The 26,261-nt window shown below is 43.2% G+C and overlaps 1 protein-coding gene across 11 annotated transcripts in view; it reads right to left on the bottom strand.

The window, feature by feature from the left end:
* Nucleotides 1-26,261, bottom strand: part of SPTBN1 (spectrin beta, non-erythrocytic 1) — a 197,487-nt gene that overhangs the window by 61,089 nt on the left and 110,137 nt on the right. For all 11 annotated transcript variants that reach the window (XR_012003462.1, XR_012003463.1, XM_072768372.1 and 8 more), the window contains one exon: nucleotides 10,090-10,241. Coding sequence is in view for 9 of the 11 variants with exons in the window: in XM_072768372.1 (XP_072624473.1) it covers nucleotides 10,090-10,241 (152 nt within the window). In the remaining 2 variants the exon portion in view is untranslated. The remainder of the gene's footprint in view (nucleotides 1-10,089; nucleotides 10,242-26,261) is intronic.

Raw genomic sequence — 26,261 nt, 5'->3', positions numbered from 1 at the left:
ATTCTTGCAGTAGTCTCCTACCGAAACCAAAATATTAAAACACCTGTGTGCTTAACTCAGGACAAGGACAGTATTTACATCTTTACAAGAGAAAAGTTTATAGGCAGCCTGGGTGGCTCGGTGGTTTGGCGCCACCTTTGGCTCAGGGTGTGATCCTAGGGATGGAGTCCCATGTTGGGCTCCCTGATGGGGCCTGCTTCTCCCTCTGCCTGTGTCTCTGCCTCTCTCTCTCTCTCTCCCCCTCTCTTTTTCTCTCTCTTATGGATAAATAAAATCTTAAAAAAAAAAAAGAAAACTTAAGGGACGGTGGTCACTCTTCAGAGGTTTGCTTAATCACGCAAGGAACACAATTTACAAATGAGCACAGAAGCTAGAAGGTCAGACAGAAAGGAACCCTGTCTCCATGAAAGATTTCAGAGCTACTGTTGCCACCCAGTTTCCTACAGATGCATGGCAAACACCCCTGACGATTTTTCTGACTGCTCTAAACATAAAAATAGATTTGCTACTTGCGGGTCCGGGCTGTTTCCTAAGGCTGGCTCAAAATGAAAAGGGGACACACTACCAAATGAGAATTTCCAAGTAGCAGTTTCATGATGGTTGCGGAGGGCTGAGAGAAAGGGTGACTCACAGAGAAGGATAAAGGAAAAGACAGTATGAGAGCAGTCTAATTTGAATACCCCAATGTCTCTTCTTTTTACCCAGTTATATCCAAACCAAGACGCTCGGGGAAGGTGAATATTTTTAATAAATGAAGAAAAGATCAAGACACACGCACAGGAAATTCTCCATGGATCTCAAGCAAGCTCATGCCCCCACTGCCTGGCCTGGCTCCGTCTTCCTCTCCTTCCTATTTCCCAGCATAGCCCCGCTAGCTTGGGCTGCGCCTCAAGCTGACGCTTCTTTCAGCTGTCCTGGGGCCTTTCCCTCTCATCTCTTTTCAACAACTGTGCACCTGACTAGGAAGACAGCTGTCAGCCCGCTGACTAGTGTGGCTTCAATCCCCAAGTGTCGGGATCCCTGGGTGGCGCAGCGGTTTGGCGCCTGCCTTTGGCCCAGGGCGCGATCCTGGAGATCCGGGATCGAATCCCACGTCGGGCTCCCGGTGCATGGAGCCTGCTTCTCCCTCTGCCTGTGTCTCTGCCTCTCTCTCTCTCTCTCTCTCTGACTATCATAAATAAATAAAAATTAAAAAAAAAAAAATCCCCAAGTGTCTTGGCATCTAGGCCTGCAGAGCAATGAGGACAGGGCCATCCTACTAACTGTAGCACACAGTCCCCAAGTGTGCCTTGAAGGGTGAGAGGAGCAATGTGGATAGAATCAGAAGGGGCTAAAGAGGAGGGGAACAGAGAGTAGACTGGAGGGCTGTCACTATCTTCCCAGGCTCCATCAGGTATAACCAGTCTTTTTTTCAGAATGATCTTGAAAAACTCAAATGCAAACACACAAGACCTTCCAAGCCTCTATTCTCTCTCAAAATCTCAATGGAACATGTGTTCCTTCCCACATGAATGTGGGTACAAGGTTTAAGTGGAGGAGGATGGTGATAAAGGTCCATTTCCCTGCAGGTTGACTAAGTCTAATGCCACATCACAGGGACCCCATGTGGGAGCTACTAGCCATGCCAGATGAGCTATGGATGGTTCACTGCAGACCCAGATGCAACTCAGGTCCCTGAAAAGCATCAGCCATTGGAAATACCAGGGCATAAGACACAGGAAGGAACTGGGAAAAAAAAAAAAAATTTTAGACAAACCTCTTCTGGTTAAAGATCAGACTCCTTCAAATAGTTAAAAAACAAACTTCATGAACTTCCAAAAGTCAGGGGGAAAAAAGGGAAAGCTTTCAGGAACCACTCCTCTTTTTTGCAATTCTCCCCAAATCAATCCAAGATTGGGGCAGAGGGAAGAACTCCCTTTCCCTAAAATTTCCTACTGCTCATGCCTTTTATCTTTTCAATCATCAAACATGAGCAAACCAGCCCTATACAATATGCTTCAGTTGGACAATTGGGCATAGAATACAAAATACAACAACCATGCTGTTGAAATGCCGTATTTGTTAAAATTTCCCCGCTTTCTAGCAAATCAGAGCCTTACTTCTCAACTGTTTACCCATAAATGGTTAGAATACCAATAATTATCTCAAAGGGCTGCTACACATAAAGGAAATGGTAAACTAATCATTATGGCATTCTCAAACACACAAAATGTCTCTCTACTAGCAAAGAGTACCTCAAGTATTTTCCTCCCAGCAATTCTACTTACTTAAAAAAGAAGGACTCTCCCCTTTCCCTGTGTTTAGATATAGTACACCTCTCCAGAGGCAACAGGAAATATTTAGGTTCTAGACAGAACTTTCCCACTGAGAAGTTGACATACTTCAAGTGAAAGGCAAGCTTGCTCCCTTTCCAACCAGGGCCCCACAGAATGGCTCCTACAAAGAAGGGTGGCGAGAAGAAGGGCCATTCTGTTCCCCACGAGGCAGTGACCAGAGAATACACCATCAACATTCTCAAGCACATCCACGGAGTGGATTTCAAGAAGTGCGCCACCCTCAGGAGCTCAGGATCTGGAAATCTGTCATGAAGGAGATGGGAACTCCAGATGTGCATCGACACCGGGCTCAACAAAGCTGTCTCAGCCAAAGGAATCAGTAATGTTCCATACCATACCCGTGTGCAGTTATCCAGAAAAGGTAACGAGGATGAAGATTCACCAAACAAGCTCCATACGCTGGTTACCTATGTACCCGTCACTACTTTCAAAAATCTACAGTTAACGTGGACGAGAACTAATCACTGATTGTCAAATAGAGGTACAAAACCGCTTCGAAAGGTAAGCTCAACACCAGGAGAAAATATGTCTTCAAACAGTGATAACGATAATACTATTCCTCTAATACTGACACCCCAAATTAAATTCTGGACTGCAATGAAAAGGAAGAGTGGTAGAGAAAAACATGGCTGGCTGGTGTCCAGATGGAGGGGGAAAAGGATGTGAAAGTACCCGAACCTTGACACTTAAGGGAGAATGAGAACCCTGTAGTTCAAAGCTCATTAGGAAACAAGTCTGAGAAACAGGATTTACAGACATTTTAAATGTTATTACTGTGCTGCAGCTACTGATTCAAACTGGGCTAACTACTACACAGTCACAATTAGTGGACGTGCTTTACCACCTCACTCACTGTACCACCTTCACGTTTCTCAACACTTCCCCGCATTGCAACTCAGTTGAAGCTTACTCATCTTCACTGGCACAAGTCACTCCTTCTAAACCAAAGAAATAAATAAGACATGATGAGATTAAGTGATACACTGGTGGCCTGACAGGAGGGGGAGTAAGGACCAGGACTAAGACCTAAGGATATCAGCTGCCAGGTCTCCTGTTGTGTTTGCTTCAGAGAGGGCTGCTAGCATGTTTTAGGGCACAGCAAGATGGGCAAGTTCAGGGAGCAATGGTTAAAGGAAATTAATTTTAAGAAGTATGAATGATCTCACAGAGAGTACACTGAAACAAACTGGTCACCAGAACTGCAGAGCTCCCAAGATCTAAAAATTCTCAGCTGCCACTGACTGAGCAACTCCGTTAACCTCTTTGTGAGGTGGTTAATAACAGTTATCACATTTAATCCTCACAGTAACACTGTAAGATAATCACCACATTACGGAGGGGAATACGCTGGTTTAGACAGATGGGAGTAATCCATGAAGCTGGTTCCTAAGTGGCCGGCAGGGACTCCAAAGCTCATTCTCTTCATGCTACACCAAGAACCAAGAGGGGCACATATTGCCACGTGAAAGGAAACAGACTCAGTTCCCATCTGGCAGAGAGTTTTCATTTTTTTAAGAGCTATTTTTATATTACTAAACTTCCATCCTCTTAAAAGGAGAAGAGAGATAACAATGGAGAAAACTGAACACAATGGAACCGGGGGAGGGGTGCAGTCCTCAGTAATAAACACTTTCCTGAAACCACGCCCCAAGAGCCACTGATCGTGCCAAGAAAAGGAGTGTCCCCCGTCTTGCCTCCATTCATTGTTGTCATGTTTCCCGTGACACTGGCGCGTTCCCACGGCAACATGTGTGTTTCTGTCCTGTAGGTCATTTCTGGGGCAGCAGCCTGAAATGTCGTTCACGTGGAAACAAGGATCGATACCAGCCCCATATGTGACTCAGAAACAAGTGGTGGTGGCAATGGCAGTGGCAGTGGCAGCAGGAGATTGGTTCCTCTGAGGAAATGCCTTTTTTACGGATCCTCCTTTAAATCATTTTAACAAGCTTCCCTGCTCATCCCACACCACGGCCCATGTTCCTGGTGTTTTGTAGGCACTTTTCCTGTTTTCCTTCCCAAGGTTCCCTCTGTCCCTTCTAGTCCCAAATCTTTCTCAACCATAGCCTCACCCCCAAACCCATCTTTTTTTCGGACTCCAAAGGAGTGAAAATTATAGGGCAAAAGAACCACTGCTAGCATCTGAAAACACAATTCTAATCGCTTACTAGAGCAACTTGTCGGCACCCTGCCTTAGAGAAGCAGTATGGCCCTGGGCAAATCATACGTGGACCCAATGCCTTTAGAAAAGAACAAAGGAGCCGGATGGTCCCCGGTCTACCACTTTGCCTCCAAGGCCTGCTCATCCTTGAGTTTGAGTCTATTATACCCTGCAGGGTGTCAGGATTTGCAGAAATACAGAATAATCACAATGGCAGGGTTTTGTCAGAGCCTATAGATGGCAAAGAGAAAACAAATGTTTCCCAGAGCTGATGTGACCTCCCTGAATAAAAGAGGAAGGCAAAGAGGAGGATTTCTTGCAGGGGTTTTTGGTAGGCCCCCTGGGAGCTGGGCCACCCTAGTAACTGCCACTCCCTCAGATTTTCTCTATGGATATCCCAAGTCACCTTGAAGTCACCTTCAAGAGCAATAGCTCTCCAAGGGTTGCAGGGTGGACACATCACCAGCTCTGGGAAGCAGGAGAGGCTACCACACACCAGCTGGATGGCCTGGCTGGCCCTTATTCTCTCTCAGAACCCACGAAATGGAGGGATCTAACTTAGTGGTCACCAAAAGTGGCCAGCTATAAAATACAATGTATGTGCTGGAAAGCGGAAAGCTTGCTAATGTGCAAGGTGAATCCTAATGTGCCCACTGACCCCTTGATAAGTGAAAGAGGAAATGGAGAAAAGACACTAACTAGTCTCCACATACCAATGTGACAGACACCTGCTTATGTCTTTGTCTTTTGATCAAGAACAGTTTCACCACGCACACAGCTCTACTGAATACAGATGGTAGGATGGGAAGCACTAATCCCACAATCTCCTCTAATATAATGCATAGCCAAACTCACTTCACACTAAGGCCCCAAGTCAAGCTCTGACCCTCAACAAAAGTATAATTGATTTTTGTCCAATGAAAGTTAATCAAGGAACACCACACTGTGCTCCCCCAGGTCCTGCCTGTCTCCTTTCTGGCTGGGACCTCTCCCAATTATGATTTCCTTCAGCAGGGCTCAGCGGGAAAGGAAGATGGACTGGAGTTCATGTTCTATTACTCACTAGCGACACTGGCCTAGGGCAAGATCCTGGTCACTTCTCCCTACGTCGTCCATAAAGTCGAACTGCCACTTTGTCAGACAGGGAGAACTTAGATCACGGATGTGACAGTACACAGTAAAAGCAATACATGCTCAAGTCACCATCATCACTCCTTCCAAAAACAATCTGCTGGGATACTTTCCCACACCAGTTCCTTCCTGATGCCCACCACCAAATGTGCTCCTCACTGTCCCTCAGAGCAGACACCGGACTCTTACCATCTCTGGCCATCCACATCTGAACCCTTCCTCCTGGATCCTGCTGGAACCCCACCCACTTGCTAGGGCTGCCTGACATGCTGTCCAGAAGGCACAATGCCCCTTCTGAACTCTAGGGCTCTGAAACCATTCAACTCGTACTTTATCATGTGTACCTATTACTATTAACTCACTTTTTGCACTAATAGCAGTAAAATTCGGCTGCAATTTAATGGGGTGTTCTTTTGTGGCCGGTTGTTCAGAACAAAAGAAAATTCTCCCCAACAAATGATATTACAAATGAAAGGCAGATTCTGTGGCCAGTTCACAAAACCCCATTTCAACAACACATGCCAGTATGGCTCTCCTAACAAAGGCTTTATGTAAAACTCACAGCAGTTCAACATGGGATTTAAGGCTTAACAAATCTCGCGGTAAATCTATCTTCCCCACCTAGCTCAGCCTGTTTTGGAATTAACGGTGGCAAAGAAAAAAGAAATCCCATTGTTGTTGATTTCTCTTCTTTGATGCTGATTAACAGAGTAAGAAGACAGGAAAATCATGGGCAAGCAAAAATCAGTGATATGTGCTTTGGAAATGGCAGAGGCTGGGGGGAAGGGCAGAGGTGTTCAGAAATCCTTGTCCTCTCTGGGTCAGAGGTGAGTGCTCTGTTTGGCAGGTTCAAGGCAGAAAACTGGCAGTCTCAGAACCATTCTTTATTGCTGAAGCCCATGGAGGAAAGGGGGCAGGCACAGGCAAGCCTCAAACCTCAGCTGTGATCTATGGGCTCCACTTCACTACCAAAGTCCACGTCTGACAATATTATTCCCAAGGTCCTGGGGTCTGGGACCAATGACAAAGTGACTGGCACAGGTTCTGTGGTCACAGCTTTTATCTGCTCAGATGATGGTAAAGTCAAGGGCGGGCCTATATTTTTTAAGGCAATTTTAACACAACATCTTTATGAAGAGTTATAGTCCATTATAATTCAGATTAAGATATTGGAGAAAAAAACCTTTTTTTTTGGGGGGGGGTAGGGTCAACAACCCAACCCCACCCAAGTACAAAAGGCTTCCTTGGGGACGCCTGGGTGGCTTAGTGGTTCAGCATCTGCCTTCGGCTCAGGGGGTGATCCCCGGGTCCAGGATCAAGTTCTGCACCGGGCTCCTTGAGGGGAGCCTACTCCTCCCTCTGCCTATGTATCTGTCTCTGTATGTCTCTCATGAATAAATAAATAAAATCATAAAACACACACACACACACACACACACACACACACAAGAAAGGCTTCCTTGACTCAGCTTCAGAATTTCCTCACTGCTCCACAGACTAACATAGACATGGTGAAGACAGGGACATCTCCAGACATACATCCTGTCCAAGCCAGGACCACAGAAGGAGATTTCTGCCTTATGACATTCCCAATACAGAAGAATCAAGTGCCTTGATAACCTAAATGCCTATTTAAAACTTGCTGAAATGTAACTCAAAATTTTACTGAGCCAAAATGTGGACGGGGTTAGAGTGGAATTATCTGGATCATTAAGCTGATGTTTCTTTGAACCTTTTTACTCAGTAAAATTCAGACAAATTTCCTCCTCTGTAAAGGATTAACTGGCTCCAAGAATCTATTAATAAAATAAATTTAGATACTGCAGTTCCTCAGACATTCATTTGTTATCTCCTGTCAAGCTGATGGTAAGGCAAAGGGCTAAAATGCCGACTAAGACACAGGTCCAGATGGAAGGCAAATGTTCATGTCACACAGGGTTTGGGATCATTGGTGCAGAAAGCCCAGAGCTGACTGAGTTGCTATCTGACCATACACGTTTAGCTGTGGACAAGAATTTACCCGAGCCTGGAAGCTCTAACCATCTCATTAGTTTTATACTCTGAATATGCAAGGATCCTTTGGGACAAGCCCTCTAGAAGGTCATCTCCTTCAGAGAATATGTTTAACTTGAGTCCCCAGCTCCTCTGCAGCCAGAGCAGAGTGTTCCCTCCAGAAAGCACCATGAACCAAATAAACCATGGGCCAAATGGGCTGAAAATCTTCAGTCTGAATGAACAAGAGCTTTAGCCCTATCTATGGTATCTGTATTTTTGGAATAAGAAGATTAATCAGACTGCCCAACCTATAATCAGGGTTGGCTGTGAGGAATGAATAATTCAAGAAGTTAAGGCACTGGGGGTTCACAAAGTGGTATGTCAATGCTAAACACAATTTCTGGCACTGACTGCCTGAGAGGCTGGGAATGGTGCCCATCCGATGTTCTTCCCCTTCCCTACTCTCCTAGGTCTCTGGATGGCTTCAAAAAAAAAAAAGGGGGGGGGGAAGGGGAAGGGGAAGGGGAAGAAAACAAGGTATTGCTAACTGCAAATAAAGAGAGGAGTGGGAGGGGATCTGCATGTGACTAAGAATTATGCTTTGTTAGTTGCTTTCTTTTTCCCTACTAAAGTTCCTGTCACCCTGTTCAGAATAAAGGGCAATGAGACTGATCCCATTTGTTATGGGGACATTATCAAGGACACAATCTTCTTAGTGTTAAAGAGTTATGGATCTTCAAAGGTGAACACTTTCCTTCCTACATACAGCCTGGAAGACTGGACCCTAATGTTACCAAAACAAATGTTCAAATTTCTATCCACATAACCTTTACTGATTTTTTTTTTAGCTAGTTTCAAAATCAAACAAAATAAAATCACTAAATAATCACACCAGGTCAAACATTTAAGAAGAAAAAAAATTGAGAGGCAGGGGGAAATGTCTGCTTACAAAAATTAAAATTTAGGGGCGCTTGCTTGGCTCAGTCAGTAGAGCATGCGACTTGATCTTGGTGCTTAAGTTTGAGCCCCATATTGGGTGTAGAGATTACTTAAAACTTTTAAAAACAAAAAATCCCCAAAAAATTAAAGGTGCAGATCACAATAATTCAAACCTATGTTCTCACAAAGACGTACTTCAAAAAACAAATCAAAATGCAGTAAATGATGGGCCTGTATCTTCTCCACATGAATCCTACTGCCCATAATCTCACTCTATAAAAACTACCTTCAGGGCAGCCATCAGATCCTGGGCAGAAGCCTCCTTTTTTTTTTCTAGTTTGTTTAGCTTGACTCCACCCGAAACTCTCAAAGATGACGAGGTAAGAAGACCTGCATGCTTGGGGAACAAAGAGCATAAATAAAACTCACTACAGATGAGCTGGCGCTTATCTTTTAAGGGACTCTGTTTTTGAATAGAGGGGCAGGGAGAGAGAAAACGTGTGTTTTTACCTAGGCTTGAGGGGCTACGTTTTTGGTAGGCCAATGGTAGGGCAGGGTACAACCTTAGCCCCTTGCCTATGGTCAGAGGTGTGGGGGTCAGTCTGCACACAGGCCCACGTGGCTGTCAAGTTATGGGGTGGAGCTCAAGTTAAAAATAAGGCTTTCTGGCAGTCCTGACAACTGCCCAGCATCATATTTTCCTGGTGATGTCACTACAGATGTGGGGCTCTATCCCTGGGCGTCAGCTTTTGGCTCAGTCCCATCACCACCTATGGAACTACATGTGCTCTGGTATAATATGGCATCTATTTTCAAACCAAGGCGAGACAAAACCTGTTGGGTCAGTTATGGTGACTGGCTTAAGGTTCATAAACAAAAGTCACATCAGAGAAGGCCGCAGTAGCTCTGGGAAACAAAATGGGGACAGGATTTTCAGCGTAGGCTGACAATTCCCCTGCCCAAAAAAGGCACTGCGAATTGATCAGAAGCTCTGAGAGTTTCCAAGGAGATGACACAACACCAGCCTCTCCCTCCACCCCCAAAATAAAAAGTATGCAAGGAAGAAAGCAAAAAACATCAGAGACTACTGAATTCAATTCTTGCCACCTGGTAACGGCAGCTCAGATTTTCCAGAGAATCAGTAAGAAACAGATTTTAAAATTATTCCATGATCTGGTGGGACAGAGATTCATCTTGGAGCCAATACTCAAGTCTGGCCCTTCAATTTCCAGCACTGTGCCCTGTTAAACAGGGGACATCAGCCAAGATCTTTCAGACTAGGGGTAGTAGTAACCTCACAAATTCCCAGAACGAGGCCGCTTAATTACAGTTCAAGAACAACACCTAAGACTCACAATGGTACATGGGGTTTTTTTCCCCAACATGCTTATCTCACGTATCCAGATTCTCTTTCTCAAAAACCTCAATCATTAATTGCAAAATTCACCAGGAAACACAAGTACACACTTGATTTTTCAAAAACATTCTCCAACCTATGGTGCAAAGTCACTTAATAACATTCTCACTTACCAGCCTCTCCCCAGAGAGGACTTCCAGCAGCTTGATGAGCATCCGTCCATCTCGAAGGTCAGTGTACAGGTCTGTGATCCTGCAGGACACTCGGGCAAGGTGGGAATTGACCCACTTGGTGAAGGTCTTCTTTTGCACAGCCTCACGCTCATCTGCAGGTAGAAGAGAGCTCAATTTACTGTCAATTACAGCATGGCAGCATCTATGTGCCAGCAGGGTCACAAGACCCCAGCCAAAGGAAGAACAGGAAAACAAAACTGTAAATGAAACTTCAACTTAGGGGCACCTGGAGGCTCAGTGGTTGGGTGTCTGCCTTTGGCTCAGGTCGGGATCCCAGAGTCCTGGGATAGAGCTCTGCATCAGACTCTCCACAGGGAGCCTGCTTCTCCCTCTGCCTATGTCTCTGCCTCTCTCTGTGTGTCTCTCATTAATGAATAAAATCTTAAAAAAAAAAAAAGGGAAAGAAACCTCAACTTAGGTCCCCTTAAGCATGATCAACTCTTTAGGAATATAAGAACTGCACAATCCTTGAAGATACTGGAGCCTTTAAGCACACCACCAGCAGAATATCCTTGCTCTCACTCACTTCATTTTCTCTCCTCTCTGCTTAAGAGAGCCAAGAGGATACAGCAGATCACAGGAGGGTCTGGTGCAGCCCTGCCCAGGAGCATAACATTTGATAAAGTTTCTAATGGATATGTTACAACTACTATTATACCTCCAAAAGGAGTGTTAGTATATGGAGGGATATGGGGTAGAAATGCTAAGGAGACAGCAAGAAATTTCTTCCCTCATGTACAAAGGATCAGAAGATGAATTTATTCATGACCTTGATTTGCAATGACACTCTCACCTGCTAAATCAACATGCTTCATGAACAACAGAGAGAATGGCAGGTAAGATGGTAATGTACAAAGAGATCAGACTAGGCACTGGGAGAGCAAGACCTGGGCCAAGGTTTCGCCAAAAATGTTTTGACATACTGGGTTCAGGGTCCCCTTCTATAGGATGAGTGGACAGCTATAATTTCCAAACTTCAACCATTCATTGAAAAGGCAACTGCTAGTTTATGGTCTAAAGTGTGGTAGTTGAACATCCAAGTCATCCAGGAAACAGTATTAAGTTTAAGCCTCAGTGATCAAGTTCCGTCCAATTCAAAGCCTAAAACTCTAGACACATCTGCCCAGAACTGGTCTTTCACATCCATACAAACAGGTTTCCAATCTTCTTGCCTCCGCAGAATATTCTAAATGCAGGCTGCTGAAACCTTCAACAGGGATACACAGAATGTACCCCACATCCATTTGTATTCACTGACTTTTTTTTTTTTTTTTTTTTAGAGATACCCTTCTGTCAGTCACCCACCCCACTTCTGTTTCTGTAGCATGAATTTATGCCAGAAGACCTCAGATCTACTTCTTCTGGTGTAAGCCTAAACCCACCAAGATGTTTATGCATTAATCTACAATAAAGAGAGCAGGGGATCCCTGGGTGGCTCAGTGGTTTAGCACCTGCCTTTGGCCCAGGGCGTGATCCTGGAGTCCCGGGATCAAGTCCTGCGTCAGGCTCAAAAAAAAGAGAGCAGACCCCAATAGTTTTTTTTTTTTGTTTGTTTGTTTTTTTGTTTTTAATGTATTTCACCACTGCTAGGCGACAACTAAAAAGCCACTCTTGCTTACAAGGCATGTACCTGGTGGCCTGGGGATACTGGGCTCCCAGCATGGCCAAAGCATCTTGGGAGGTCTGCCTGGAAGGCTCTGTTGAGGCCCCCAGACACTCCACCACAGGGAGGGAGCCAGGCAGAGACCACAGGGGGTGAGCCTGTACTGCTGCCAGCCTGGCAGGTGAGGCAGCTGGCCACCTGCTGCAGGGAGCAACTCCTCACAGCTCAGCCTTTCCCTAAAGGAACAGTCAGTCTGTCCAGCGGGGAAAGAGGGCCTTTTCCTAGGACAAAGGCCAACTCAAAACAGACAAAGGATTAGAGAGGGCAGGACTGGGGAAATGAGAAAATGGTATAAAGGACACAGTGCATATGAAAAAGGAGCTGTACCAGTAACATCATGGTAAGGCACAGAGAGAAGATCACATGCATTATTAATCACACAATCATCATGATGGATGGCAACTTCATGACACTGACACAGGGAGCTATATTTTTTGGACAAAAATTGGCTGTGTTGAAAGAGCTGGTCCAGAGCAGAATACAAAGACATTAAGCTTCTCCTAAGTACATTTCACCAAGAGCAAGTAACTCATGGTTCAGATGTATTTAGGGTCAATTAATTTCTTTTTTTAATTGTAATACATTTTATGTGCTACCCTGGAGTGGGAAATGTCTTTAATAAAGCTCTTGGTGGGTACTGAGATGGTTATTAAAGGGTTTGGGCTCAAAGTCACTACCACACCCAGCCTATCAAGGGAACAAGATCAAAATGAAAACCTGCTTAGATTATGGTATTTCTAAATAAACAAGCACAAAAGGTGTTCCTCAGCCAAACGTCACTCCTTTGGTGAATCTCACATTACAGAAAAACACTCCTGACCTCTTTCAGGTTCTGAATTAGCAGGTTCCTTTACGAGGGGATTCCAAGGATTTGCTTCAAAAGACAGTAAGTGCACTCACTCCGCCAGCACGGAGCTGAGTTACGGCCCAACCCGGAGAGGTCACTGGCGGAGCAGAGAAGGGACCAAGCAGAAATAAAACAGGCTGAGGATCTGTGTGAGCAGTGCTCTGCGGGTCCCCAGAAGCACAAGAAAAAGGTAGAGAAGAGGAGGAGAACTTATAAAAAAAAAAAAAAAAAAAAAAAAAAAAAGGAGAGGAAAGAGAGCTTGCTGCTCTCTTGTCCTCATGCTGCTTTCTCCTACGCTCCCCACACGCTCCCCACGGCTTCTGAGCAGGCCCCAGGTTGCGTATGCGTGCTAGCTAAGTCACCTAAGGCCTAAGTTCCTCTAGCTCGTGCCAGTGGAAAAGGCACTGGACCAGAACCAACACTGTCATGGCACACGAGGGGCAGGAAACAGGCTCAGCAGAGAGACACGAAGTCCAGGCAGCCCAGGGTGTCCTCTTACAATGACGGCTTGGTGAACAACAAACACTTCGGAGGCCGGAAGGAGGGAAGGGGAGGGAAAACAATCTACCCGCCAGACTAGCTGAGGATGAGGCTGCGTGTCCTTGGGGACTCCGTCCTTTGTTCCACCCTTCCTGGGAAGGCACAATGACATCACCCCTGCACTCACCACCCAGCGAGACTGGGGAAGATTAGGCCAGCCGCCTGCCTGAGGAGGAGCAGGAGGCCCTTGGCACGCAGGATGGAAGACAGTCCAGAGGCGTTTCCAAGCTTGCGCTGCTGTCCCTGTGCCAGACTGTGTGAGGAAGTGGTGGGAGGAGCGAAGAAAGGAGAGCCCACTCCAGTTCTACCTGTACGAGGCCAATCTGGTAACAAGAAAAGGGAGCCCTTGCAAACTCCATATTGATTCGGTTATTTAGACCAGTGGTTCTCAACTTCCCATGGGACACTTAGCAATGTCTGGAGACATTTTTTATTGTCTCGCCTTGGGGGTGGGTGCTACAGTGGCATCCAGTGAGTAGAGGCCAGGGATCCTGGTAAACATCCTACAGTACACAGGACGGCCCCCACAACAAGGAATTATCCAGCTCAAAATGTCAGTAGTGCCCAGGCTGGGAAATCCTAGTGTAGACATTCTGGGCTCCCACCAAAGGAGATGGCATTCGTAGTGCCTCAGACTACACTTCCCAGAGAAAGATACCTGAGTTGGGGTGTCATTACTCTCTTAGCCTACACCCCAAGGCTTTGTGACTCTGATGGTTTGCATGTTGGCCGTAGCAGGAGAATTGTCTACCCTCAACCCCATTCATCCCACAAAACACTTACTACTTCCTTCCAGAAAGAGCAGTAGCAGTTGCCACTGCCTCTGCCTCCAGGACAACCACAGAGGTAGGCTCAGTCTGCACCAGTGTGACAGTGGGCATTTCTGTCCCCCAAGCCAAATCCCCCAAGTTGACATGGCTGAGCCTGATGCTGGGGCAGGTTCACCATTCCCCCATCTTTACCGCCTCCTGCCCCCCCCCCGCCACACACAACTCTGTCCCTAACCTGGTAAGTGCTGTTTCCAAGCCCTGTTCTGTTTAAGTACCTCTCAGCTGTGTCGGTCCATGGCCCCCACCTCCACCTCCACGATGTATCTATTTAGAGGGACTGACCTAAGGTGGCTCTAGCATTAGATGAGAGGAGGTGAAGTGCACAGCATAGTACCTGGCTAGTTGTAACTGTTCACTAAATCACCTCCTCCTCTGCTGGCCCAGCAGAGAACGGCTCTCATCAATTCACATCATCTGAGATCCAGGATCATGAAGCCATACGCCTGCAGGGTGGGCTTTAGAAGTCCTCTAAAACAACAGAGGAACTTACACTTCCTCTGCACACCTCTTTCAAAAGCAAAAATATCCCTTCTACTGTACCTGGGCTAGCTATTTAAAAATCCCAGAAAGGGAGAAAACTATGTGTGTGTACGTGGCAGTACACTATTAATAGCTGTATAGAAAGAAAATAGCTTGTTCTTTCTTATTATTAAAATAATAGTGGCATCACTGAGACTTACTATGTCCTAGGTATCTATCTATGTGCTTTATAGTTCCCATAACTACTCCACCACGTAGAATTAGTAACTTTCTGGGCAGGCTGGTTCCAAAGCCTGGGTTCTCAACCACTATGCCATAATGCCTCCAGCACAATATTAAAACACAAAACCAAACATGTGTCCATGACACAAGATATAGAATCATCTATCACCTCACTATCCTAACCCAAGTCCTTATTTTGTGAAAGGGTTTGATCCATCACCAAGTAACTCCAACTCGAATTATTGGACAGTGTCTCAAACCAGTCTAGATATGTCTCTATGGCCCAGTAAGACTCGCTCCACCTACAGAGCTACAGGGAATGTGGGTCTCCTCACTCCTCCACATAAGGGCCTTCAGGTTTAAGCACTCCTCACCAATATCTCTTTGCAATGAGTGGCACAATGTGGTAGAGATGGAGTGAAAACCAAGATGGTACCTGAGGACACGACCAACTTTGGCAGCCTGGTATCAATGCATATGGACGGATGGAAGACAGGACTTGAGGCGCTTGCAGTGCTAGCAGCCCAGAGATAGGAAACAAGGGGAACTGGGTGAAGAAGGGCAGAAAGAACCAGAAGGGTGCTTTGTGAGTCTATGTGTTAATGCAGGAGTAGGAGTCAGGAAAAGCTTAAAGCTACTCTCAAAATAAGCCTCCCAGACCCGCCAATTCTACCAAAACGTCCTCAGAGCCCTGAAAACGTGAGAATCAGAAGTGGTTCCAGGTGAAGATCCAGCCAGCTAATTCTTTGGCACCACAGGCTCAGAAAAATTATCCAGCCACCTGGAAAATGAGAACTTCTGAGAAGCACAAGAGAAAACTCAACCTTGCGTGAGTGGCCAACACCTGTGACAGCTTCTGATCCCTGGAAGAAGTGAACTGTAGGTAAAATTCTACTATGGTGCACTTTCTTAATAACAATATTTGGTAAGATGGTGTGCCTACAGTTCACCATCATGCATCTGAACAGCAACTTACACTTCCTCTGCACACCTCTGTCAGGGAGGTGGGACACAAAAGGCATCTCCACCAAAGCTCAAGGTGAAGATAAGGGCTGCTCTGCATTACCAGCCACTAGGGGCAGGGCCGGCATATGCTGGGTGTTCTTGGGTGTTGCTGTCTCTTCCACTGTTCAGTCAGGTTAAAATAAATTAGCATGCATGGCTACACCTTCTTTTCTAAGTACCTAGATTCACTGTTTTTGTGTTTGGACAAAGATGGCTTACTGAAAAGAGATGAAACGTTTATAACAGAAATATTCTTGCCTAATTTTAACCAAAAGGCTTTGAACATCCTCTCCATCACCATCCCCTTTGAAGCTCTTAACTAACTTCTGTGCTTTTTAGGGAATGACCATTATCATACTGGATAAGGCCTCAACATTTATTTATGCTGCAGAATTTGCTGCAACTGGAAAAACGAACACCATTTTAGTGTAAGTTAAGCTAAAGGAGACAGATATAGCTCTGATGAACAGAAGGGCATTGTGTGATAGAAATAATTGTATAGCATCTTTGGCAACACCCCATGATAGTGCTAAACACAACCACATTCACCATATGCTACAATTCTGGCTATGAAAGGGGATGGGAGCCGGGGGTGAAGAAAGGCCTGAAGGCATGGAACATTTCTGGATGGAAAATCAGGGAAATACAGAAACAGGAACTGACAAATGACCCTATTCAGTACTCCCTCAAAGACTAGGTAGGTTTATACCTGGCTTCAGACAGCATATCGTTCTACTTTCCAAACAGTATGAATCTGCTGGTATAAACCAAGAATATTTTCTCATCAGGATCTTCTTCAGTTGCGGTAAGATAGTGGCTTAAGGAAGAGGTACAATCATGTACAATTTCTCTGTGTACAGACTGATGGCTAAGTTAGGTGTAGATGTGGGTTCACAGAAGGAATGGAGAAACCAGAATGGAAGCTGAAGACAAATCAAAAGGAGGTGACAGAGCCAGCATCCCATGAACACTGCTCCATGACTAGCTATTTAAATGACAATATTACAGTTATCTGGGTAAGGACTAACCTGAAGTCGAGAGTATTAGTAAGCTCCAGTATTTACAAAGCACCTACTATATGTATAGAACTCTGCATCTAAGTCAAGGTCCCTTGCCCTCAATGAACTAGTTAGTCTAGCCAGGGAAACAAAGTAGAAAGTAAAAAAAAGTAGCAAAAGATATTACAAAGTAGTACAAGATCAGTTGTCAGGAGAATGATTTCAAGATGTATTTTTGAGTGTTTATAAGAATCCTTTCAACAATTATTGAAGTCCCTCATGCCTCTCTCATTCTTACCCTCTTTTTTTTTTTCTTCAAGTATTTATTTATTTAGTCTCTACACCCAACATGGGGCTGGAACTTGGGACCCTGAGATCAAGAGTCTCATGCTCTACTGACTGGACCAGTCAGGCATCCCTCATTCTTATCCACCTTAAACATTACTGCTGTAGTCACTTTCCCCAAACAGTGGTTTCTCAAAGTTACACCACTATACCAAAACCTTCAATGGCTCCCAGCCATCCACAAGAGGGTCCAAATCACTGAGATGGGAATCCAAAGGAGGCACATGCTTTCTCTGGAATCCTCCCTGACACATCAGCTATGTTCTGAGAGGTCTTATGCTGTGTTCTCAACTCTTACACTTTGCATATTTCTTTGTTTACATCATTCTCCTTAACCTGGAAGGCACTTCCTCTATCCCTAATCCTTCCTTGATGACCCTGCCCAAGATTAGCCCTCCAACAAGCCATCATGCATGGGACATGATCTCTTTATCTCCTGTGTCCTTTATCTCAACTAGCCTGTAACTTTGCCTGGGGGTAAAGGATCCAATTCTACATCTGTTTAGCGCCTCACCATATATATGCTTAGCATGTAGTTTATTAACACCACAAACGGGGACGCCTGGGTGGCTCAGCAGTTAAGCATCTGCCTTCAAGCTCAGGGCGTGATCCTGGAGTCTCGGGATCGAGTCCCACATCAGGCTCCCTGCGTGGAGCCTGCTTCTCCCTCTGCCTGTGTCTCTCATGGATAAATAAATAAAATATTAAAAAAAAAAATACCACAAACGTTTGTTAAATAAACCAGCAAACTTCCAATGCCCAACAAATAGGTACTCAATAAATCCTGCTGCTCACTGGTGGTCCTACTGAAATTACTAATGAAAGAAATTTCAAATCAGAGATAGGTCCTAGGAAGTTAAATGTTATCCTTGAACAGCAACTAAAAATCTTTCAATTGCTTCTTGCAATTGTTCCTCAATGTCCGATAAATGATAAAAATGCAATTTTGTGGTATGTTCTTTCAGAATAAAAGAGATCCAAAGCTAACCTGAAAAGTTTGAAATCTTTATTTTTCATTTTGTTTTGTTTTGTGGCAATCGCCATCCCATTCCAAAACAGTAGAATGAGGCAGCAAAATATATAAGGGTGTAATTATAACATTATTTCAACATGGCCAAATAGGCCAATAGTAACAAGACTTAATTTATACTAATTTTAACAATTTATCCATTAAAGCTCAATCCTTGAGTTAAAAAAAGAATCCTAATTTAAAACAAAAGACTACAGTAGGGTGGAGTTCCCATATGTGCCTTGGCTTGAAAAAATAAATAAATCATTTCCCATGAGCAACATGCAAAACACACAGAGCAGGAAACCGGAAACAGGCAACTGGCTGTATTGATAATAGAGAATCAAACTGTTATCTTGAGGCAGCAAAAGGAAGGAAACTAATCTTTTGACTAAAGGCCTCCCTGTGCTGGGTTAGTCTGTGTGCCTTCAATTTATGTTTGCTGACTTGTATATAAATAGAACTTCAGTTAAAATATTTTTCCTAACAGTTTAACCTGCTTCGTGGACAAAACACATGTAAACATCTGTTCTAAATGCATGTGTAGCAAATACACAATTCTCTGCTAACACTTCACAGTCTGGTATACAGACTACAGAACAACTGTGAACTCTATATAACCTCGCACCTTCGATTTACATCAGTGGAGCAGGCCCTGCTTGTGGCTTACAGCAGCAGGTCTTTTTTTTTTTTTTTTTTTTTTTGAGTAATCCAGCCCAATTCTGTCAACTAGAAACTAAGGCCCTGCAGAGGGAGACTCACAATAATGAACTGAAAAAGAAGGCCGATTCCCAAGGGTCCAGCCTCTCTGTCATGGTGAGCCCCTTAAAGTCACAATTTATAAAAAAATCAAGACTGTGGAGGAGGCTATGGTGATTGTAGGGGCGAACTCTGAAAGCAAATGGCTGGACTTAACCCCACTAATTGTTCTCAACAAGAGCAAATCTGAGAACTAGGGTGAATTAAATGGTACAAAATGCCAAAACCAGGAGGGAATATTAAATGCCTTTAAAAAATAGAAAAATTTAACTTATATATACAAACTAAAAAACAAGACAAATAAAACAAAAAGCAGACCCAGACCCATAAATTCAGAAAAGAGATAATTACCAGAAGAGGGTAGAATGGGCAAAATGGGTAAAGGGGAGGGGGAGATTCAGGCTTCCAGTTATAGAATGAGTAAGTTAAGGGAATAAAAGGCACAGCATAGGAAATACAGTCTATGACACTCTAATAGTGTTGTATGGTGTCAGACGATACCAGCACTTGAGTGAGTATAGCATAACCTACAGAGCTATCAAATCATTGTGTGTCAAGTACACTCAAAAAAATAAAAATAATAAATAAAACCAAATTCATCAAATCACTCTGATTCGTGGGGAAATTCACTTCAGTAGGAGTACTAGATGAACTTGGAAACATATGCTAATGTTTTATATTTATTTTAAAATATTAAAAACGCTTCATAGGAAAAAATAAAAGATAAAAGGAAATTGGTTCCAGTGCAAAAAACCCATTAACGAAGTTTTTTTTAAAAAAGAATGATTATTTATTTTACTAAAAATGTGAATTGTCAGTACCCTGATTCATAATGGTGATTCCAAAGGAATTATTACAGCTGCCACAGTAGCAACAATAACATATTAAATTTATGTTTTAAACCTATTGATTTATTTAGACCCACTGTTATTAGATGTATTTATTATTATTCCCAGTTTACAGTGGAAGAAATGGAGGCACGGTGTGCCAAATGTTACACAGTCATTAAGTGATTACAACCAATAATAGGTTTCATAAGCCCTGGGCAATAGGATTATGATAGACATTGAGTAACACCACCTCATTTATTTGACACCAATAACAGATTTCTCCTCCACCTAATATATAAAATAAAAGCAACTTAATCCATGGAAGTTTGTAACTGTAATTGTTGTTTGACGAAAATGTTTCTGAAGTTTGTTGTATATGTCTTAATAAACAAAACATGATAGAGGCGACTGATCAACTGAAAAGATCAGTTACGACTTCAGCTCAGGTCATGATCTTGGGGTTCTGGGATTGAGCCCCACATCGGGCTCCCTGCTCAGCAGGGGGTATACATCTCCCTTTCCCTCTGCCCCTCCTTTGACTCATGCTGTCTCTCTCAAATAAAATCTTTAAAAAAAACCCAATACGATAAAGATTAAAAAAAAAAAAAAAACCCAACAGCCTAGGACACATGAAGAAATATCCAGAAACCATTCACAAAATTTATCTGAAAATCGGTGGCACATTTCAAAAGTACTTTCATATACAAGAAGCCCTATCATCATGAGCCTGACATTTCTCCCTGAAGCTGCAGCCAAGGAAAGTCAGCAGGACCAAGGACGAAGTCAGTCCTACCCAGCTCCTATGAACTGGTAGATGCTGTGTGTTAGGGTCATCGTTAACTTCACCTTGTTTATTAAGATGTTAGTTCTAACTAGATGAGGCACAGAGAGATTTTGGAGATCTATCTGAGGGCACGTGGCTAGCAAAGACACGTCCAGGATTAGTACCCTCCGCTATGTGAACCGTGAAGAATCTGAAAGCCTCCTCCTCACACCACCATCCCATATTGCCTGAGGAAAATAAGGTACTGCCTCCCAAAACAACACTCATTCACCCAGGTCAGCTTCTTCACGACTAAAAAGATCAATTTAAAATAGGCACCAGCAAACTTTGACCTACAGCCTGTTTTGCACAGCCGAGGGGCTAGACTATTTTTCCATATGGGGGGGGGGGGGCACTGAGGGAGAATGAGGAGGTGTGACAGAGACCCTATGTAGCCCCCCACCCCCCAAAGCTAGTATGATTACTATCTGGCCCTGTACAGAAAAAGTTTCATCAATTTCTGGTTTAAACATTTTTATAGTGTCATTAGTCCTGTATTCCCTTTGTTAGCTTCCATTTTCAAATCAAAATCAGCTTAGCAAACCCGCACTGAACACTTGCTACAAACAGAATTCCATATTGGGGACCACTTAATTTCTACTATTAAACATGCAGCCAGATTGACGTGCCGCATTTTTTTCTTTTAACTTGGATTACTAGGACTCTGCCGGCATGTCAGATCAGTCAAGGGGGTAAAATCTAGGCTCTCTCCCCTCCCCAGCTGAAGGATATTTTTCTGGCAACCTTGAAATAACAGGATTAAAAGTACTACCCCAGCAATCAGGAGGGACACAACACAGTGGATTCCCACAGGCCAGAACCCACGGCTATACCTTCAGGTTCAAGCGACGAGGAAAAGTCAGGAGGCTAGAGGCCAGATTTCCCAACTTCCCACTTCCTGTGCGCAGAAGCTTCAGATCCTTGGTGCTTACCCTGATATATGCTTTAGTCTCTCCATCACCTCTCCCCCCCCCCGCATTCCTCCCTGAAAAGAAACTAAAAAATATGAAGTCCCAGGTAGATTAGGGTTATTTGTAATATCCTCAAAAGATGGAAAAAGCTTAGAACTAAAGAGACACCACATCTTTATCCAACTTACACGGGAGAATGCTAACATTAACACAAACTAGGAAAGAATTTTTTAAAAGGAAGTAACCATAATGGGTATGCTAAAACTTTATAAAGGTAATTTCATTGCAATGGGGGGGGGGTGATCTTTTCTCAGCAATAACTAAAGCAGTAAATAATATATCCTCACCAGGTTATCATATGGCACTCAAATTCACTGGTTAAAAAAAAAAAATCCTTTACTACATTTTCAAGGGCTAAAAAGCAGGTTTTTAGTATAGGAACCTTGGGATTAAGTGCAAGTGGTGAAAGAGAATTTTTTCATGCAATGTGCAAAAAAGGTAGCGATACTGTTTTATGGACAATGTAGCTGGTCTGAGCCAGTATATTAACAATCAAATAGTGTGTGCCCTGGCCCCTGCTTATGATTTTCTTTCTTTTCCTGTTTTCCAGGATTCTTAGGGTCAACATTTCAAGGAGATAGACAGAATTCTCTCTCACACGCTAGAGTTACATTACTGTAATAAATTCAAGACTCAAAAGGATATACTGCTCTACCTCAGTGCTTTCAAAAAGGCTTATGCTGCCAGTAGGCTATTGCACCGGTTCTAGCCACTCATGAGTTTTTGATAGTTGTGCTATTTTACAAAGATGTCCAACTCACCTCTAATTCACTATTACAAAGAGTTAAAGTTCAAGAAACTTTTTTTTTTTTTTTAAACCAGAGACACACAAAGTTAAGAAGAAGGGGACAAAGACCTAAAGGTCACCACAAAGCAGTCTGCTTTTCACAGATGGTACAGTGCTTACTAACATGATCACTTCCTAAATGAGTTTAGTTGTGGAAGTGCCCTTCTAAGATAATCTATCATGAAAGTCCTTCTTCCAAACATGGTTATATGTGTAAATTTAATCTACAAAGGATTACCGTTTTGGAACAAAGAATGTTACAGTGATGCCAAGTTATCACTTGGCACTATAGAATCAGGACAAGGCTCCAATTAATGGGAAGTTATATTTAAAAACAAATGAATGGGGCAGCCCGGGTGGCTCAGCGGTATAGTGCCACCTTCGGCCTAGGGTGTGATACTGGAGACCCAGGATAGAGTCCCATGTCAGGCTCCCTGTGTGAAGCCTGCTTCTCCCTCTGCCTGCGTCTCTGCCTCTCTCTCTCTCTCTCTCTGTCTCTCCTGAATAAATAAAATCTTTAAAAAATAAATTAATAAATAAATGCATGTTCTAAAGATAAGCTGCTTCCTGGACTGAACTAAAGAATTTTCGAGTTTAACACTATTTTCTAAGTGATATTCTGGTGCATCAAACCAAAATGTTCACTTCTCATTGAGTATTCTTCATTCAGGAAGTAATTTACTGAATTTTACTCTGACCTAAGCCTCCGTTATATATTTAAAGTCACTCAACTATTTCACCGCCTAAAAAATTATTCTATGTACAACAGCACATGCTCTACACACTAGTAGCCAACATTCAGCCATACAGGCCCCTCCTCTCATTTTTATTTCATCTTGGGTTAATCTATTAACCAAAGAAAACCATTTATTGAGTAACTAGTCTGAAAGCACTAGGAAGGGCATCTTCAAGTAGTAAAAGTCCTCTCCTAAAACAGCAAGAAATTTTCAATTCCTTGAGAATTCAAAGCATTTGACAATTGACACCCCTATCAACCACCATTTAGCTATTTTAAAGATATATTAAAATGAAAAAGAGAAAGTTATCATTCACAGGGTCAAACACTGGAAAACAATTCTGGTAACTTCCTTTGTGGCTTTACTCAACTTCACACACAGAATGGTTACACAAGATTTCTTATAAAGCCAAATAATACAGTTTTTTGGCGGGCAGATCCTTTAAGTACACAACGTACATTCCCTTGTTTCAATAAAGAGGACTGAAAAACTGAAGACATGAACTCAGATTCACCCGTATCATGACCCAATCAACAGGTGGGTGGCTCCAAGGGATCCCTTGCCCTAATCAAAGGAGGACAGTTCAGTATATAGTATTTTGGTATTTTTTGTTTTGTTTTGTTTTTTAGTCAAAACCCATTTCTCATTAATAGGAACACTAATCAAAGCTTTATGTTCCATGTAAGACAGTGCACAAAGTGTGACCTAGACCCTACTGAATCTTTACAGCTTACAGCTAGTTATCTACCTTAATTCTTTTAACTGAAAAAAGCAACAATAGTGGGGGGAGGGGAGCGGGGGCATATACAGGGAGCTGGGTTCTTCTGTTGGTCTATTTGCTGTGGAAACGTAAACCTGTTGCACAGTATTGCTTAACCTTAAATGCAAATCTCTTCCCACAAAACAGAACACATATCTTTACAATATCCCAGAATGTGCCCCCACATGCAGGACCCCCACATTCATACCCTCCCATCCCTATAAGCAAGGCTTTATCTCCCACCCCACAGAGTGAGGTCCCTGTAACAGGTGTGCGGACCTGGCTGTAGCGCTGCCAGCTTGTGAGGTAATGGGGGAGGGTAAATCAACCCTATCACAGGAGAAGTATTTCTGCTGCTGTTACCTAGATACGCCTAGAAAGTCTACTGCTATAGCTGATTTATTCTTCAGGGACATTGTATTGCTTAATGAAAACTTTAGTTATTTCTCCTCAAAACCCTGTATAAAGATAATAATCTTGGAACTGGGTGGGAAAGGCTCGAAGCCCACAGATGTTCTGCTGAGGTGGCAGAAAGTTCCACTTACAGGACTAGGTGAGTAGGCAAAAATAAACTAACTCTATCCCTTGGACGTGAAAAACAAATCCTGTCACGTACTGAAAACATGGAGAAAAGGGCACACTGGTATGTGGTTAATGGGAAGGTAAATGGGCAATATCAAACTTAAAATATGCATTTCCTCCATCTACCAATGACACCTGTAGATACTTACTTTCTAGAAACGCTTGTGCAAGCACACAAAGATATATGAGACGCAGACTGCAGATTTCTTTTAAAAAATTGTAAAAAATGGGTATCAGCAACAATAGAGAAAAAGCCAGAAACAGCTAAATATATATACTAATGGGTTAATTAAAATATGATGCATTCATGTAAAGGAATTGCATGTATGCATTAAAAAAAGTAAGGGATGGGCAGCCTGGGTGGCTCAGTGGTTTAGCGTCGCCTTCGACCCAAGGCCTGAACCTGGAGACCCGGGATCGAGTCCCACATCAGGCTCCCTGCATGGAGCCTGCTTCTCCCTCTGCCTGTGTCTCTGCAACACCTGCCCTCCGCCCCGCCCTCTGTGTCTCTCATGAATAAATAAATAAAATCATAAAAAAAAAAAGAGAGAGAGAGAGAGAGAGAGAGATTAAGGGAAATCTGCAGTACAAAGGTTTGGGGAAGATGGCCGAGAACGAAGAGTCACAGAACAGTGCATATATTTAGCATGATCCTATAAGATACATAAATATATATATTTAGATAGATATTTAAATATAAGTTACCACAAATAAAAAGGTATGGAAGGCTACTTCCCAAACTATTAACTATAATTGTCTCAAAAGAGCACAACCAGAGACTAGAGGATTTCCACTTCTGTATTTCTGCACTTAGTTGTTTTGAGCACATACCAGTTCTGAAATATTCAAAGGGCATTTCCACTTGAGGGGAAAACATACAATTCATCTTAACCTGGTAAGAGAACCGAGGCTCACAAATGGGTCTGAGATTGATGAGCCGGAATAAAAAGGGCACCTGCTGGAGGAAAACATTCTCCCAGGGCGCCACAAAAGGTCATATGCAAAATGCTGTCTTCGGCGAGTACTCTAAAATAAATAAAATGTCACCCTGAATTTTCATGCCTATCTTCTGGAGAATGCCAAATCAGTATTTAATTTTATAAAACATTTATAAGCAAAATAAGGTAAACAAATATTAATTCTTCCTTTTAATAGATGGAGAATTGAGGATATTAAGCAATAATATAAGTGACATTCACTGAAGAAACACGGAGGTCTACAGGATGCTAGGGAAGCACTCTGCAAACCAGGTTCCACCTCAGATTTGATCTGCAGGAAAAACAAATTCCATTTTCAAGAAGTATTTGTAAATTACTGTACAAAGCAATGGGAAATTAAGATACATGCTGGAGGGGTTTTCAGTTTACTAACACACCAGCCTCATCAACAGTTAATTACATTTGCAGTAATAAGTGGCAAAAGAGAGGAAAGAGCAAAGCAGGTAGGATCATCTGACCAGAGGTGATTCAAGGGGTCAAAGCTTCACAGCTGAGGTTTGAGTCTAGGTGACATCAACATCAGCCAAAGGTAAGATCAGAGCCCAGTGGAACTGATCTACCAGGGCATTAGCTACCTAAGTGGGAAGCTCTAAATGATCAGGTAATGCAATTACTGTCTTCCAAATCCACCAGGATACCTAGGGTTTATTGAGCATGTACTGTAAGGGCTAGCACTCTTCTAAGCACTGAAACTCATGGACTTCATACATCTACCATCTAAAAAGTAGGTGCTCTTATCAAATACACTTTGCGTAAGAGCAAACTAAAGCTCAGAGAGGTTCAGTGAATTGCCCAAAGTCACAAAGCACAATCCCAAGGGTTTGAATCAAGGTTGGCCTTGCCAGTCCCCACTGCTCTAAGCAGAATTCTATGTTGCAAGGACTTTTCCCTACATCTGAGATGAAACAGTAGTCAAGCCTGACTGG

Source organism: Canis lupus, chromosome 11, assembly GCF_048164855.1.
Source record: "Canis lupus baileyi chromosome 11, mCanLup2.hap1, whole genome shotgun sequence".
NCBI lineage: Eukaryota > Metazoa > Chordata > Mammalia > Carnivora > Canidae > Canis > Canis lupus.
The sequence above is the reverse complement of the archived record's forward strand: the minus strand, read 5'-3'. Positions and strand labels throughout refer to the sequence as shown.